Below are 19244 nucleotides of genomic sequence, written 5' to 3'. Positions count from 1 at the left end.
AATAACCGAAACCTCCACTTTGATAAGTCTAACTAAGATCAGAATTAACTTAGTTTCTCTTATCCGGAATCAAATTGGACTAAACAATTCATCCCTTAAACATATTCTTTTGCCAAGCCATAAATAATTCATACAAACCAAAACAAATCAACTTGCATAATTATTCACCTCAGCCGGAAGTAATTGAAACAACATAAACATTAAAGCACTGCAATTGCACCGAAAATTTTGTAAGCCTAAACAATTGATACCACACAACAAAGCAAGATAACAATAGTTTGAATCACACACACATCCATACACACATAATGGAATAAAACATCAATTGTACCGAAATTTTGTTAAGCGAAAGCAAAAATATATAAGCAATAAAATTAGGCTTTTCTTAAACAGGAAAATAATTAACTAACAAGATTGTTACCTCAATTTCGCACCCACTTCTCCAATATGATCACATCTTCATCTTCCAGGGAGAATTGATATCGAAATACCATTATGTTTTCATCCTTATGCAAAACAAAAGAATAACAACAACCAACCTTTACCAGAGAAAGGTTGAAAATCGGTTTTTAACTATTGCAAGCAAAAGTTGAAAACCCACGAAACACATATGCTTTTATGCTAAACCAAAACCGATTCAACATACGAAAATGATAGATACACAACGTTGTGTATGTACCGTGTGAGGGAGGGGTGGGCCCCACTTATGCCCACCCCTATCCCAATGCATAGAGGGTGACCTTTATGCCGTTGGATCCCCTCTCGGTGTACACAACGTTGTGTATGTAGCAAAATCGTTCAACATATTATGACTTTTCACATATTGTTTATATCAGAACCCCTCATGATCCTTTGATAAAGCCTACCAACATGGTCTAGAACTTAATCCTGCTAAATCAGAAAGTCACCCAAACCATAAGGGTTCACAACATTATGAGATTGAATATTAAGGTTATGAAAACCGAAATCAAACATCCCATAAACTCAAATGCAATACACCATAAATTATCAAAAAAGAATAAAATATTTCAATTACCTCTATCTTGTAGGGAATTGAATTTCGAAACCAACGCAAAAAGAATGAGGTCATTCCGAGTTCGGACGAAGAAGTTATGGGCAAAACAGTTTTTACACTCCTTCGTATGGGGACCTCTCACTAGGATAGGTTCCCACACTATAACATGGTACTAGGATCGGTTCCCTCACTAGGACAGGGTATTAGTATCGGTTCCCTCACTAGGACAAGGTACTAGTATCGGTTCCCAAGAGTTACTTGTGACAGATCACAACACTAAACTGTTTTTGACATAATTTTTGCATACGATGTCCGAATTCATTGATTTTTGGCTCGTTTTAACCGTAGAAACAAGATCTACACATATATGATCAGTAGACATCAACATCATAAACTCAAAATTACCGTTTCTATCAAAACCTCAAATATAGATAGAGAAAGTATGAGTATAGAAGAAAAGAAATCTCCCTAAAGATGTTAATTAGTCATATAATAACCGAGAGATCATGTGCTCAGTTTCATGTGCTTCCTCACCTTTCAAAAAAAATTGAGCATCAAGGTGAGCATGCACATTCTAACACAACTAGGTTGTGTTGAGTTGATCCTTTTCTTGTTCGTCACGAGTGACTAAGACAGAATCATCATTCTTGACCTCTTGCTTGGTTTGTTTTCTCTTGTTCCATCTCTTGTTTTTCTTCTTTGACTTGTGATGAAGAGTGTCATTATCACAACCTTCACTAGTAAAAGAGATTTCAGATATGATGTCTTTATTTAGTCTTTCAAGAATACTCTTATAATTATTGTCACCAACAATTAACAGCTGAGAGTCATTCTTGTGACTAACGTTTGGTCCCTTATTGGCTATGGAGGGCTTCGGGACCCATTTAGATTTGGGTTTCGCAGGAGAAGCTTTCTCCTTCATACCATTAGGATCATTTTCCTTTTGAATATTTTGCGAAACACCCTTTCTCCAATTTGGAACATCAGATCTTGTCTTTTCATATGAAAAGTTATCTCTCTTTATATATTCGGATCTTCTATGAGATGACCTTGTCGTGCGATATGCAAAATTTGAACTATCATTATAATAATTCTTTTACCTAAACTTAGGACAATATTGATCTGAGTTCTTATGAGGATCAAACTTAGCCAATTCGTTTGATACAAAAGAAAGTGCATCTTGTATCTTACGAGCTTTGTATCCCCATTGCCAGTGTCCTTTATTACCACAATAATAACAATGCTTAGTATAAATATACGAAATATGAGTTTTGATGTTACCTTTTTGTGGATCATCTTGTGTTGGAGCTCGACGAGTTTTCTTCTTCTTCTTCTTATTGTCTTTGTTTAACGTTGTTGCTTTCTTGACATTACCAGAAATGCCTTCTTTGATTACTATTGGTTGAACACTATTCTTAGGCTTGACAGACTTTTCTTCTTTACAAGAAATATGAGCATCTTTGTCATCAGTGGAAGCCTCTGGTTTAGAAGAATTTTTAGCTTTAACAAATTTTACCTCTTTGCTAATATTTGAAGCATCTATACCCTTATAGCCCAATCCTCGTGTATCACGATGATTTCTACTTGCTTCTAACATTGAGGTTAAATTGTTTGAGCTAACATTGAACTTTTTAAGGTCCAAAATTTCTTCTTCCAACGTCTTTATTTTGTCAAGAGCACTAGCTAGATCATCCTCAAGGCATTTTTCTCGTGAGAGATATGTACCTTGCTTCTCTTCAAAACTCTTTTGTTGAGAGTTGATTCTTGCTTTAGATTCAGCAAGTTTCTCTTCCAAGGATTGAATCTCCAAGGAAGATGTATTCTTGAGAGAATCTAATTTCACTGTCAAGGAGGAATGATCATGAACAAGTTGTTCATTTCCATCTTGCAAACAACCTAATTCTTCTAGAAGTATTCTTTCTCTTTTTAGCCCAAGAGTGAGTGCAGTTGCACAAGTGTCAAAAGATTCTTTTAACTCTTGTATCTCGGAAGTTTTTACACTCACATGATCAACCTTTTCATCTCCTACTGAAGATTTTTCAGGCTCGAGGTCCTTGATCATCGATACAGGGCTTAACTTAACCTCATATTGAGAATATTCAGAATTATTTTCAACTGAGCTCGTAGAACTCGATGAGGATGTCCCTTCTAAGAATTTTTTAAAATCAAAACTTCCAAAGTCTTGCGATACCTTAACTGAGTCCTTCTTAATTTTTCGCTCTCGCTTAACTTTCTTTTGACTCATGTCTTATAGGTTGGATCACATCAAACACAGATTGTTAAATCTTTTCGTGTTTGCCTGCTCTGATACCAATTGAAAAGGCGAGGGTACCCAAATATACCTCAAGCTAAAACTTTTCCTTACTATAAGTCCTTTCTCCGAAAGTGATTGTCTATGGACTGAGTCGAGACAATACAACTAATCGGTTCACACTTCGTGCGATCGTCTATGGATACGAGATCGAGACAATACAACAACGAAGTATGTTTACTTGATACAAAGGTTCGGACTTAACCAAACACAATAGGATTGCTTATCAAGTAAATATGAATTAACGTTTGTGTAATTTACTTTAATTATAATAAAACAATTATGATGCGGAAATATAAAGTAAATGACACAACAAGATTTTGTTGACGAGGAAAACCGCAAATGCAGAAAAACCCCAAGAACTTGTCCAGAATTGAATACTCTCGGGATTAAGCCGCTATACAAAATAAACCAACTTCGTATAGTTGATAGCAAGCAACTAAACCTATAGTTCACCTAGTTCCGTCTGTATTCCCACGCCTCCAACTTATGAATAAGTCACGTACTTGGAACAATTCCTTTAGTTCGTATTCCAAACAGTAAAAGAACAAGAAATCTGTTTGGTATCATTCTCTCTTCAACCAAGTGATATGAGTCGGACAAATGCTCTTCTGTTTATCTCAATAAACTCCTTCATCAGGTCCTTAGATCTATCTTATGTTCAATTACCCAAGGTAATCGTAAGATTTTACAATCAATACTTTTAATCACAAAGAACCGTATTAATGCCCATCTACTCAACTAATCAATCCAATCTACCACAAGGATAAATCGATTATAGTTGGATCCTCTTTTTACCGAAACAAGTATTGTGCACACCAAAGATTTATATAACCAAGTCAGAAATCTTCTATCTCTTATTTGTCTTCAAATCTTCTTAGATCTTCAATAAACACCTGCACACAAATACTTGAATCTCTTGTGATCAATCACACACAGAACATAATCTGAAACAATGGATTATCACACGATCGTCTTTAGAACTAACAACAGTCTAAAGATCCCTGTCGAAACTTTGAACTAGTTTGAATGAATCTTATATCAGAAGAGAAGATTCTCAAGCATAAACAAACTAGGTGCAATCAAAGTTCAGCCACCGTTAGTCAATCAAATCAATCGAAAACAAAAGATAAACCGCAATTATCTAGTTTCCCACCAGCGGTACTAATAGAGATTCTCAATCCCAAAGAAGACTTTAAACTGAGCGGTCGTAAGAGATTTCGCCTAATTAGGTTACTCTCCTCTCCGAATAGGCGGCTTCACCAGTAACAGTGCGACAGAGGAAGTTTACCGTCACGAAGGATTAGTTTGCTAGAAATGCAAACTTCAAGTATTTATAGAAAGGAAGTTTGGACACCAAGGAATTTCCAAAACCGAAAATATTCTCAAGATATTCAATAATAATTTCCAAATTCGGTTTTCATAATTCATGAGAACGCTCTGTCCAAAATATTGATCGAAAATATCCTTGGAAAATCTTTAACTAGTAAATGCATATTACTAATTCTTATTTTCCATATATATAATTCAAAACCTTAATTAAAAGATTCTTAACTTATTTAATTTCGATCCTGGGATTTTCTTCCTTTTAGCTGTTAAGGAATATCTTTGAACAATAAAAGATACGCATTGATGCACGTGTTCAAAGTGTGTCGACATTCTTGCTTTGTAAGTCCTCTTTCATACTTACACACTTGAAACCGATTTACCACGCTTCCAAACAAGTTTAGAATTGGTTCATCTGACTTTCAAGAGCTATGTGATTGATCAAGAACACTCAATCACAAATCATGGGTTTAACGGTTCTACCAAAACAAGTTTCGATTATACCTCCATGTGAGTACTGTGCATAGTCACACTAGTTTCCCGAAATTCGGTTGACTAGGTACTAAGATCGGTTCCCCACATATATATGGTATCTAACTTATATGTGTTGCACATGTCCATAGGATCGGTTCACCTTTGCCTAAAAACGTGTTGCACATGTCCATAGGATCGGTTCCCCTTTCTGCTATAAACCTTGCTGCACCTCATACAAGGATCGATTCCCCTTTATGATATGTTGCACCTCTTACTAGGATCGGTTCCCCTTTACCCGGAGTTAGGTCTTACAAACTACACAAACTCGATCATACCATCAGGTGATTACTTAGGATCGATTTCACTAATAAAAGTCATACCAATACATAAGTCAGGCCTTATGTGAATAGTTTTACCAAGAACACAAACAAGTCATGAGCGTTTGTACTAATCACACATATTGGTTGTTCATAAGATATGCAATGAATAACAATCCCAATAACGCCTGGCGATTTCCTTTTCGATTCACAAACCAAGTTCATGAACTTACTTCCTTAAAACACATGTAAAACATTGTTTCCTAGGTTGAAATCCTCACCTCATACCCATACATAATCACAATAGCATTCAAACGATTATGTCGATGTATTATCTACAAAGTTTAATGGTTAAGCAATAAACCTCGTATTGTATTCCTTAATACTATGTCTATCTAGAGTGTTCATGCTTCGCAGTTTTGTTTTCAATATGCACGACTTGAAAGATATGTTAGGGAATGAAACAGTTCAAGTCAAATATCACTAACCTCAAGTGGAAGGATGACGTTGTGGTTGTACCTCCTTACTTCTTCACTTCTTCAAGTCTTCGCAATACTTGTAATGTCTCATATCCCAATACTTTCAAGCTAACCTATACGAAGTTGACTCTAGTACATTTAATCAACCGACTCTTAAATGAGTTTTGGTTCACTAAAATATGACAACCAAACTTGACATACCAATGCTTGGTGGGTTCAACTGAGTTATGCTCTAACAGTTACCCTCCCTTTTAGGTTTCTTCAGGTGGAGTACCTGAGCGTCTTTTCCGTTGCACACATTTCCCAAGTTATTTTTGGATGGGTTATCCTAGCATCTTTTTAGGTATTGCTCCAAATTGCCTTAAATGAGGTGGCATATCTAAGCGCCTCTTTGGGCGCTTCTTCTTTCTCGAGTTACTTCTGAGAACTTTGTGTTTTCTAGGTGATACACATGTCCCTCTTTTCCGAGTTACTTCTGGAAACTTTAGGCTTTTCTAGGTGATCCACATATCCCCTTTTCCCTTCTAAAGGTAAGTATCTTTTGAAAGATGCTCTATATATGATTATCTGCTCATTGATATTTCGTCTTTTCATGTCAGACTAGGTATCTTGTACCTCCATAAAGTCTTTGCTGTTTTTTGCACCATGCTTTGTCTTTGAGCTGTATTTTTCCCTGTAATAAAGCTAATCGATCTTGTGATGCTCAATTATTCTTTAAAAATATTATTTTGTTCTGCTGCTAATTATTAGCGCAGTTTTCGATTTTGGTGTATTGTTCACCTTCTTAGAATATCAAAAGTTTGGTACTTTTTACCCACTGTCAGTTTTGCACTTTTTGACTTGTAGTAGTGGGTTGCCACTATACATGTCTCTAATGCGTGCAGAAACATGGGAGTAAGTTAACGTTTTACCGGCTTCAACCCTTTTTCCCTTTTCGTTTTTTTTTTCTTTTCAAAATTGCGGTTTTGTGAGGATGAAGCATGAGCCACATTGTTTTTGACCATGTGGCGCATTTTCTTTACAATTGTTATTAGGGTTTTGGGTTATATTGTGAGTGCTGTGTATTGTTTTTGTTAATTACGCCCTTTCTCTTTCTCTTTCCTCTATTTATATGACGGAGCCCCTTAGCTTTCCGACTCATATCTTTGTGGTGTTAAGTCCTTTCTTCTGATCTACCTCTCTTTTGGTGTTTGATTTCCTTTAGACTTATATGCCTTTAGGATCATGGTCCAGCTATATGTTGTTTCCTTTGAAACTATGTGCTTTCTTCATCGTCCGTCTTTTAGATGTTTTGAGATTGAAATCCGTTGTTCGAACTCCTATGATTATGGTTTTCTATGATTGAAATCCGTTCTTCATCGTCCGCTTTCGGGTCTTTTCTTCGGTTTGATCTTACATTCCTCATTATTGTTTTACTTCACCAGTATCTGGTGTTTAGCATTTTTGCTCTTGTTGATCCATCTCTCAGCAATTTTTCTCTGTTTTCCGATAGAAAACACTTATTGACTCTTTTCATAATTTATGAGCGTTGCCCTTTTGGATATTCTTCGAGTTTGATGATTTTTGTCTCCGCTTGTGAGTATATATATAAATAGAGTAATCTCCTCCTTTACTTTTCCAACCTCATTTATTCTTGCCAGGAAGTAATTGGAGTTATTTCAGTCGTTTCTTTTTTGCTGACGAGGGGGAAGCTTTTTCCGATAGGTGGGAGGCTACGGATCTTACTATCCTATTTTGCCCGTAGGACATATCAGTAATCGTAGTCCCTGATCCAATTGTTGATACTTTTGATTTTTTCTTTTCAGTAGTTGAAGCCAGGTTTCCTTCGGAGTCAGTTGTGGTGAGCTCAACTGGCCTTGACCTTCCATATTACACACTTTTCTTTTATTGTTTCTTAATGTACGTATATCTGTTTTTTTTCCAGCTCCTGGGTCAGTGCACGTTTCTCCTTCTTTATTCCCAGCTTGGCGAATCGTTGTTATGTCGAGATCATGGACCATGTTGTTGGTATTGACGCTCTTCAGGTTGCCCTCTTACAGAGTATGAGAAAGTTGGAGATTTACCCTTTTATCCTGAAGCTTCTCATTTTCAAGGTTAAAGGTTTTGGGTCTCATTTCTTTTTGCTCTGAGTCCAGAAGTTTTCCTTTGGTCGTTTCTCCACCCAGCAATGTCTTTTGGGCCGAATTTGTATTTCTATGGCGACCTTTTGATTGAAAATTTGTTTCATTTGCAATCCTTTCACGAGGGATTCTCATGATTTTATCAATGAAAATTAATCTTGTTCTTGTTTATTATCTCTTGAATGCTTTTATTTTGTCACATCTGCACTCTTTTGATCCCACCCCCACTCCCCTGAATTCTTTAAACGAATTTCAGGGTTTGGTGTATTAAGGAATTTATCAGCTAAGTTCACATATTTCTGGTGATTTGAGTTTTCTCTGCCCTGAGTTTCCGAGCTCTGACTTTATTTGGGATTCTCAGATCCTTACTTTGGGTTGCTGACCTGACTTCAGGTTCTAGCCTGTGTCTGTAGGCTTAGTTGTTTGATGAAGTCTAATCTCATATATATTCTGGTTCCTAGCTTATGCATGTTGGCTTGGCTACTTGGTGACGTATTGCCTTGTCTGTTCCACACGGGTTATACTCTGTGTGTACAGATGCGTCTCAATTTTTCCTTGTATGAGTTTGTGTTTTCACTTTTGGTTTTGGGGAACTTAGGCGCAGGCCCAAAAAAAAAAAAATCTTACCGCCAGGCCTACAATTAATTTCTGATACAGTCGCACTCATAATTATTTAAAAATATTTAAAACGTACTGAAAGATTCTATTACCCTTCATCGTTTTTGGGCATAATTTTTTTTTCTTCTCCGCCGGTTTCTTTCCCTATTCCTCCGTTAATCTCTGTAACGGATTTGCAAAGATTTTTTCTCCATCATTTAAAGAAATAAATCATTTAAAATCGATGATTCAAAGAAGTAAATCATTTTTGACTAAACCCTAGAATACATTTCAACAAAAATGGATGAAACAGACGAAGAAGAAAAAATCAAGTAGAAGAAACAGAAAAAAGTTATGCAGTTAAATTTTCCCTTATATTGTCTTATGCACTAAACAAAATGATGCAGAAGACATTATGCACGTGCATAAAAATCCATAAATCAGAAAAGTGAAAAAAGTAATGCATAAGACAATATGCAGCTAAAACAAAATAATGCATAATGTCTTATGCATCTAAAAAAACTGATGCATAACCAGAAAAAGTGAGAAAAGTAATGCATAAGACATTATGCAGCTAAAAAAAATGTATAATGTCTTATGCATCTAAAAAAAACTGATGCATAACCAGAAAAGTGAAAAAAAGTAATGCATAAAACATTATGCAGCTAAAACGAAATAATGCATAATGTCTTATGCATCTAAACAAAACTGATGCATACCAGAAAAATGAAAAAAGTAATGCATAAGACATTACGCAGCTAAAACAAAAATAATGCATAATGTCTTATGCATCTAAACAAAAATGAAAAAAGTAATGCATAAGACATTATGCAGCTAAAACAAAAATAATGCATAATGTTTTATGCAGAAATAATAATGGCATAATGTCTTATGCACTAAACAAAATGATGCAGAAGACATTATGCACGTGCATAAAAGTGAAAAAAGTAATGCATAAGACAATATGCAGCTAAAACAAAATAATGCATAATGTCTTATGCATCTAAAAAAAACTGATGCATAACCAGAAAAGTGAGAAAAGTAATGCATAAGACATTATGCAGCTAAAATAAAATAATGCATAATGTCTTATGCATCTAAAAAAAACTGATGCATAACCAGAAAAGTGAAAAAAAGTAATGCTTAAGACATTATGCAGCTAAAACAAAAATAATGCATAATGTATTATGCATCTAAAAAAACTGATGCATAACCAGAAAAGTGAAAAAGTAATGCATAAGACATTATGCAGCTGAAACAAAATAATGCATAATGTCTTATGCATCTAAACAAAACTGATGCATAACCAGAAAAGTGAAAAAGTAATGCATAAGACATTATGCAGCTAAAACAAAATAATTGCATAATGTTTTATGCATCTAAGCAAAACTAATGTTATGCATAAGACATTATGCATAACATCTTTAATTCAAATCTAATCATAAATTTCCGATTGAGATCAAAAACATGGAGACAAATAAGGTATGAAAATTTCCAATTCAGTTGATATCGAAATACTGCAACACACTTCTTACCCTTTTCAACTTCAATTTTAATTTCTTTTTACTTCTCGAATAATCAAAGACAACAGAAACCCAAAATCCCCAGATTTAAAATCGATGATTCAAAGAAGTAAAACAGAAACCCTAGTTTTATTGAGAAGATTATTCAGAAAAGGATTTGGGAAAAGATTTGATAAAGGGAAAAATCCAAATGTTAAAAATGAAGAATCGGAGTTCACCATTGTTTTCTTCTCGCTTCTCTCTGTTCGTCGCTCGAAGAAAATGGTAGTTTGGCCTTTTAAAAACTGAGAAGCATAATTTCATAAATTATGGGTCTGCTACGAATTTTTGACGGGAAAATGAGTGCGCGCCTGAACTTTTCTGTCCGTGGATTTGACAGTGGAAAAATCTGGGAGAATGGGTCTCCCTGTAGTTTTCACTTTTATAATTCGTGCCGCAAAGAAGCCCGACTAAGACCTAGTAGAATTTCCTAGGCCCAGTCCATCATGGTCCATCTAGCCTCAGGTCCAACATCTCCACATTTCCATTCTCAGCCACATGACCCGTCCATTCTATCCATCCTGAACTTGGATGCAACAGCAACTTCGATCTCCTGACCTTCTAATACTTCTCCTTGCACCGGCCATTTCATCTCCGTATGTCTAGGCATCACTCCATCGTCTGACCAACCAACTTCCGTTCATCTAATAACCTAAATAGTAGCAGCAATTGTTCCTTCATTCACAATTCAATCTATACCCGATATTCTCATCACAGTCAACCTCCATTTCGACCAGATTTCAGTTCAAGTTCAGCCACCAGTTATCATGGCTTGTTGCTGCCGTATTCAGTCCACAACATCGTCCTCCACCGATCACAACAGCAACTCCGTCTTTGTCCATATAAATCTCTGACCACCGGACCACCCAAGGCAAACTGTAGTAACATCAGTCACAAACAAATCCCGTTGTGGGAAATCGAGATACCAGCAGTAAATTCATAGCTTGGGTTTCTTTTATGTCCGAGCTCCTCCATCTTCTTCTCTTCGTCGATGCAAGACCTCAATTGACAGAAACCAACTTTCCTCCATCGACTGCACATAAGTCATCTCCCTACTCTTGGCCACAGCTAGCTCCTAACCTTTGTATTTCAGTCTTCCGTCATCTGTGTCTCCACCTTTATACCGGTAGCACCAGCTCAACCAACTGCTTCACATACAATCAAATCACTGAACCAGGACCCAGCTTGCCGTTTGCAAAAGCCAACGCTGAGTTACTCCAATCGATGATGCTACCAATTGCTTTCAATCTGAGTTCACGAGAATCCCTGAACTAGCGCCACTCTCCATCTTCGCTGCTGCACTTGAACGCAACAGCACCTCACCATACGAACAAACCACAAATCCAGTTTGTCGACCCATGAGATATTCCCCCTTTGCATCTCAATGACTGCCCAGCTAGCTGAAGTTTTCGTGCCCCCTGATTTCTCTCAACTCCTGCAGTTCCTTTTCATCCCTTCACGGCTGCCAACATCAGTTCGATGCCATCTAGCATCTGCCAACAAAACTCCATCCCAGTCGAGAGCTACGAGCTGCTAGTTGAACTTAGTTCCAGACCACTGCCAACTTTGCTCATCTGTTGCCCTCAAACCAATTCACATGTATCTCAAAACACACTGCAGTCACTTTAACATCACATCGAACAAGAGGGACTCTATAGTACAGCTTCAGAAACTCAGCAACTGATCTTCTCTGTCTCAAATACAGCTCCCAATAAAACCAGAAGGTAGCAGCTGCTTGAAGAAGTGAAAACACTCCCCTAAATTTACACTCGGATTCCTTTTCTGTGATAAGATGACACCACAATGAATTATCCGGGTAACACTTCAGTGCCGCTGATATATAAATACCAGGCCAGCCACACTTAAATAAGCTGCATTGGTGCCGTGAGTAGCAGTCTTGAGAATATTACGTTGCAACGCCATTTAGCTTCAACTTTAATCGTTTATTCTCAGGATGGTTGAATTCACTTGTACTTTCTACAAAAGCACTAAAATAGTGGTATTAGTCAAAATATTGAAGCCTAACTAATATAAATATGGGTATAAAATGTAGCACTAACGTGCTTATCAATCATACATGGAAAGGTTATAGCTGGACTAAAATTTCTATAAGAAAGTTGGGGACTCAGGTCGTGTTAATAGTGAATCAACAATTAGTTGTGGTCAGATTTTTGGTCTTAAGCTGGAAATATAAATTACTTACTTCGGAGAATTATGAAAGCCTAGCCATTCGAGAAGAAGAAGCGCAGTTGCACTTCGATTCTGTCAAGTTTGTTCTCCAATCCCTTTCTTACACTCAACATGATTCTAACTCTTGTGTGTGGATGTGGATTTTGACTAGTGCTGTTTGTTTCTTTAATTATTTGTGTTATCCTTATTCCGTATTTGACCGTGGGAAGCGGCTTGCTAACTCAGATTTAAGGTATGATAATGAAAGCCTTGTTTCTGAGCTGGATTTGAGACTAGGGTACAGTTCAGAATTTCAGTTTCGGTTTCTGATTGTGTTTCTGTTGGTTAATTATGGTGGTAGTGGTGATGGTGTTAGGCTGTTTCTAGAAATTTCATACTTATATATTGGACGTGAGAGTATTTTCACATCGCAATGGATAGAAGTGATGAAATTTAGCAAGACGTTTAATTTTTTTGGTCTGGTGCCTGTTCAGGAAGAAGCACAGATTTTCTCATTGCATTCTGGTCTCCTCGAGCTTAAGGGGGTCTGTATGACATTGCATAACTTGTCTTACCTATTGATAGGAGTATTTAATTCAGCTGGTTATTATGTGGGGCTCCATGGCCTTTCTCTTATGGTGAGTCTTACATTTTTTCTAAGAAGTTTCACGCTTTTCGAAGACTACTTATGGGTTACAGTGCAGTATGTGATAATAGTTCCAAGTGAGTTTTTGGAAGCTACAAAACTGGGAGTTGAAGTACTTCAGGACCTTAAAGAGGAGTTCTTTATCCTTGGGGCCAAATGTGTATTCATGGTGCTTCACATTGTACATATGTTGATCTGGATTGATTACTGGAAGTGGGAATTCATCTTGTTTAATCTGGGCGTATCGAGTGCAAGAAGTTTAACGGCTTATAAGAAGTTTTACTATGCAACATTGGTCATCATTAGCTTGACGGTTCATCTTTGCCTGAACAGAGCGGACTACATACAACTAAGAGTTCATTGTGCTACGACAAACGAAATGTTGACAAGGCAACAGACAGCAAGGTGTCATCATGTCCCTATGATGAGAGTGGAGCAGGCCCATATCATTTCGATGACACAAAGCCAGCAACAATCTTCCCCTTGTTAAGTTAACAAGCCTTTGTTTTTCTTGACCTTCATCCTTGAGGACAAGGATGTTCTGAAGAGGATGGTATTTGTCATGTCCCAAGCCTTGGAGGAGGGTGCCCATATCATTTCGATGACGGTATTTAGCGTAATCAGCATAATTGGTAGTCTTTAGTTGTTGTAGGGGTGTCTTCATCCCTTATATTGAGTGGTTTAGATGTAAGCTTTTGGTGGCATTGTAGCCGTTAGATCTAGGATAGTTTGGTAGTGTCTAGCTTTATAATGCTACAGAGTCTGTAAGAGAGAGGGATCTGAAATTAATGAAAAGAATCAGATCCTCTCAATCGATCAAACCGTGTTCGCTGAACCGGGAGGCTTGATCCGCGAGGATCTTGACGTTATTACTATCTCTATCATTCTTGTTGTGAATCTCATCTAGGTTCATAACAACCTTCTACCTCGCAATAGAAAGAATTTTGTGCAGGCTAAAAAAAGATTTAATTTTATACTTAAACTAGACTCGGATCGGGAATGCCAGCTCCAGTAAAAGATATCAAAACTGGTGTGAGGGAAACAAAAATCATCCACAAAAACGGTAAATCTTACGTGTATTTGAAGGGAGGGGCGAGCAATAAAATTTATGTTCAAGGTTTTCTTCTTCTCCCAACAGCTGATAAGGTGCAGACTAGTGATATTATAAGTAATAGCTCTAATTGATCATTGCTGAGAAACAAGAACGGGACATTAGCATGAGTTAACTTGGAAGATGAAGAACCCAACCTAGAAGAGTTTGAACCATCGCTGAATGCTCAGAAACCGAATCCCCTAATCAACAAGGCAGATGAAAAGCAAAAAATGGCGAATATCATGTAACCAATAAAGCCTAGCATTTTTAGGGGGTCACCCCAAAGGAATTAGGGGCCAACAATAAGACAAAATAGGATCACCCAAACGTAAATTGAAGCTAGCCCTTATCTCGCGTATTTCATAATGGCAAAATTACTCTTTCACAATCGGTAGTTAATACTACAATCGGTAGTAAAGTGTGTTCATTTAACCTCCGAATATACTAAATTTTCGAACTTTTGCACTACCATAATCGGTAGTAAATTTAACTTCCGAACGTATATTGGCCCCAAAATGAGATTTTGCCAAAATCCTAAAATTTTCGAACTTTGGTACTACCATAATCCGTAGTAAAGTGTATTACTTTAACCTCCGAATATACTCAATTTTCGAATTTTAGCACTACCATAATCGGTAGTAAATTTGACTTCGAATGTATATTGGCCCCAAAATGTGATTTTGCAAAATCCTAAAATTTTCGAATTTTGGTACTACCACGGTAGTAAAGTGTGTTACTTTAACCTCCGAATATATTCAATTTTAGAATATTAGTACTACCATAATCGGTAGTAAATTTGACTTCCGAATGTATATTGGCCCCAAAATATGATTTTGCCAAAATCCTAAAATTTTCGAACTTTGATACTATCATAATCGGTAGTAAAGTGTGTTACTTTAACCTCCAAATATACTAAATTTTCGAAGTTTAGTACTACCATAATCGGAAGTAAATTGTGTTAATAAGTGATGCTTATTATCTGCCGATCGTGTTCATGGCCTCAAATTCAAATTTTCAAAACTTAACAAAAATTTCAAAATTTTCTACTTTCACAATCGGTAGTTAATGGTGTTCATTATCTATCGATTGTGCGTAACTTTTTGTACAGAGAAATTTAATTTTTAGAATCAAAAATAATCGGTAGATATCGATCAATTTACCTACCGATTATGGTTGATGTTCTTAAGAAACGAAGAACATCAACCATAATCGGTAGGTAAAGTAGATTATTATCTACCGATTATGTTTCTGCTAGTGTAAATCCAAGAACATCAACCATAATCGATAGGTAAAATAGATAGTTATCTACCGATTATGTTTCTGTTACTGTAAATCCAAGAAAATTTTCGGATCAAATTTTTGATTTCAAGTAATCAAATCCTAATTTTGAATCACAACTACTATCATCTATTCGTTTTGTTTGTTGGACTCCTTTTTTTTTTATGTTCTAAGTTTCAACTTTAAGGTTAATGAATTTTGGGTTTTATTTTTAAACAATCAATCATAACATTTGTTTGATCGACGATCTTTGTTTTCAATCAAAATTAAAATGATGAATTTTTTTTTTCAATGGATAGAAAAGAGAAGAAGAGGAAGAATGATATGACTATGAAAATATAGGATATAGGTTTAGATTTAGTATAAAGGTGAAGGACAATATAGACAATTTTCTATTTTAAGACACCCCTTAACCTCCTTCAATGGATAGGAATAAAAAGATGGCCCCTAATTCCTTTTGAGTGGCCCCTAAAAACGCAAGGCAATAAAGATCACAGAATTACCGTATAAAAGTTAGAAATATTTGAACATAAAGGACATCAGGCATAGATATAAAATTCAGTGATTCATATCTAAGGAAACAAAATTTCCTCCTTTTTACTGCAATAAAATTCACTAACAAAAGGAAACAAACATTCAGAACAACACTTCCTTGATCGAGAACAGAAATCATTTGGCTAAAAGAGTATGTGAGTATGTCATAGAACTCTCTTGAAGGACAATCATATTTTCTATACTGCATTAGAATATATAAAAGAAACAGAAACAGTAAAATTAGAACATCATCAAATTAGTGGAAGTCCCAACTACGAAAGGTTCCATTATCAACCTGGTGCAGAAGTAGAAAATGATTCCCAAAGTGATAGAAATTGGCAGAGCAGGTAAAGCTTTTCGACATACAGACAACAACATAAGAGTGCAACCGAGACCAGATATGATACCGAGATAACAAGCATAAACTGTCATTAGGTCATACATTGCAGCTCTACCCACAAGAACACTGTAGAAAATGAAGTCCCCAAGCCCTAACTTTATACCTGCTATTGCTGTCAAAATGCTCTCTGACTCAGCACCGCTACCAATCACAGCATTCCTCCTTTCTTCTCTCTCATTTTCAAAACGAATAAGATCAACAAGTGGCAAAGCCTCTTCAGAAATCTCACCATCTCTGTTCTCTAAATTCCTAGCACGTAAATGCTCAACGTCTACCGTCGAAAAGTCATTACTTGCACTACTTGTTGACTGTCTCTCCCTGAAACTACCGACCAGCGGAGATGTCTCTTCATCCTCTCTCACATTAGCTGGTACATTTCCAACCTCGCCAGTAGAGTAATCAGAAGTACTATAATTCTCAGGTGAAACCCTAACTTGATTACCTTCATTACTGTGGGTGACTGGTTGAAGTTCAACTGAACTAGAAGTAGTAGCTCCAGCGACCAAAAGACCCAATGATCCTCCTCGACCGTTAACTTGATTTATAGTCGGCCTTGATTCATAAATCAGAGCAGGAAGTTCCTCTTCTCTGCTTTGAGCTAATTCTACCAATAGTTTCAATGGTCCTCCAGGAGCTAAAACAGCAACCAAATCATACAAAGCCAATGCGACAAGTAAAGTCCATGTTGTCCATTCAGGTAATTTCGTAAACCAAGCAGCAACAATTATCCCTAAGAGTACCATATACCCTTGTCTCAAAAATATAGGAATTCCTTGAGAAAAACCAGATAATGCCCCTACTATGGTGAAGTTGAATAACAGAATCATACAAGTAACTGAATCAATGGGTATCGAGAAATGCTGTATTATAGACAGAAAAATGGATCCACCCATTGATCCTAAGACAATGAAAGTAGAGAATCTCATGTAATATTTCAAGAAATTAGTGAAATTGTAGTAGTAAAGAAGAACCATAAGGAAAGTAACAAGAGTTATAAGGATAACGAAAACAAGTGCATTAAGTAAAGATCCTTCGATTTTTTGGGTTGTAGTATCAGTTGGGGTTTCTAAGTAAACTAAATTTGCTGCAGTTTGTATAACAACTGAGTTTGGAGTATTTGGAGAAACGACATAAACTAATAATACTACTAAGAACATACAGATCGATACAGGAGACATTACACCTATGATTTCAACACCGATTGATTCAAGTATGCTGTTTTCCATTTTTAGATTCCTTCTACGAACAAAAGATCACCTGATTGATTGAAGGAGAACAACAGAGAGAGAGAGGCAGAAATTAGGGAATTTCTAGGGTTTCAACTTACCTGATACCATCAATTCATCACGGAGGGTTAACTGAGAAGACTCTGAGTGGAGAAGATGACATTTACAGAAATTTTAGGGTAAGTTCATTTGCGAGCTTCAGCGTGAAACAAAGAAATGCAAAAGAGACTATGATAGCCAATGTTAAATTCTCTTTCTATAGGGAGGGGGAGGACAATAAATGGTTTGGACGGCTGAGGATCCTCGGTACGGACATGCCAGTGGGGCGTGACACGCCAAATGTTCCCCTAAATTCCCTTCGAAAAAAAGTTCCCCTAAATTACCCCGTAGAAATTAATGTTTATGTTTAATCTAAACTAGTTGGGTTTACACCTTGTTTGTTTGCAGCTGACTCGACGTCTAGGTCTGAGTCAATCCCTGACTCGCGTCGAGTCAGCAGTCAGACTGTTTGGTTTCCAATTTTGGTAATCCCTGACTGGGCGTCTGAGTCAAATTCAACCCCTGACTCGACCCCTTTGGAGTCAGGTATCGTAATATCCCTGAGTCATGAGAGTTAACATCTGAGTCGACCGAAAAGGCTAAAATATCCTCGGCCTTTTAAAACTAAAATGTCTTTTCCTTTCTCATTTTTTCGTTCTTCGATGGTAAAAAACAAATTGGGAGAACGAAAAAACCCTATATCACCTTAATCTTTATCAGCTGATCTTCTTCATCTTTCTCAATTCATATTTTGCATCTCATTAAACAATTTTACTCATCTTTTCCATCTCTTTAAACCCATCTGAGTTATTATTATTTATTTATTTTTAAAAAATCATCAACTTCAGTGGATGAGATTTGGGAACATGAGTTTTTCTTAGTTGGGAACATGAGCTTTTCTTATTTGGGAATATGGGTTTTCTTCTAATTGAGTTCTTAAATGGCTTTCCGGGAGAAGGAAGAGGATAAAAGTTGTGTGAAGGTACAACTTTATTTCATATATTGTTTTCTTAAGAAATCGGTTTTCATAGATTAAATTATGTCAGTTTCTATTCCATGGGTCAGTTAATTTGATGCCCTAAACTTGTTAGCATCTAGTTGTTTGTAGAAATGCCTAAGAGAGAAATAAATCAAGTTTTTGAATGACATCTTGCATCTTCAGCTACCAGCAGCTTCTCTTTCAACACATGAAAATAAAAATATTGCATAGTTTTACTATTTCGAACGAATATTTATGATTATGTACTTCGCGTTCAACACTGCTTATTAACTTATAATTGTGATTCTTGTATACATGTGCGGTGTTTGTAGTGCATGAACAAATAACTTGCTGACACTGCCAGCATGCCCTATACCTAATCCTGTCTAATGGTATGTATATGCTAAAGTTAGATTATGTGTGAATATGGAACATATGCAGTATGGTTATACAATAGGGATGTAGGTGATGCTTGCATCTACGTTTGATGGGAATGGGTCACCAAAGAATATTGCTTTTGGCATATTGAAAATTTTAAAATTAGGTTTATCGACCGAGTATTTATGTGAATTGTTGTTAGAGACACTTGAGCCTATTTTCTCTGTCTTATTTTGTGTATATCTTATTCGCAAATTTCGTAGCTATAATGTATCCTATAAACACGTAATTGATATGGAGA

At 36.4% G+C, this 19244-nt stretch overlaps 1 protein-coding gene across 1 annotated transcript; it reads right to left on the bottom strand.

Moving 5' to 3' along the window:
- Positions 1-16022: 16022 nt before the first annotated feature.
- On the bottom strand, positions 16023-17778 carry LOC113294981 (presenilin-like protein At1g08700). Its single transcript, XM_026543346.1, has one exon. The coding sequence runs from the start codon at positions 17545-17547 to the stop codon at positions 16162-16164; it is 1386 nt and encodes a 461-aa protein (XP_026399131.1). The 5' UTR covers positions 17548-17778; the 3' UTR covers positions 16023-16161.
- Positions 17779-19244: the final 1466 nt, after the last annotated feature.

This window comes from Papaver somniferum, chromosome 1 (genome assembly GCF_003573695.1).
Source record: "Papaver somniferum cultivar HN1 chromosome 1, ASM357369v1, whole genome shotgun sequence".
NCBI lineage: Eukaryota > Viridiplantae > Streptophyta > Magnoliopsida > Ranunculales > Papaveraceae > Papaver > Papaver somniferum.
Note: the sequence above shows the minus strand (reverse complement) of the source record. Positions and strands in the feature narration are given on the sequence as shown.

Coding starts and splice junctions, on each gene's coding strand:
- LOC113294981 (XM_026543346.1), bottom strand. CDS start 17,547: ATGGAAAACAGCATACTTGAATCAATCGGTGTTGAAATCATAGGTGTA.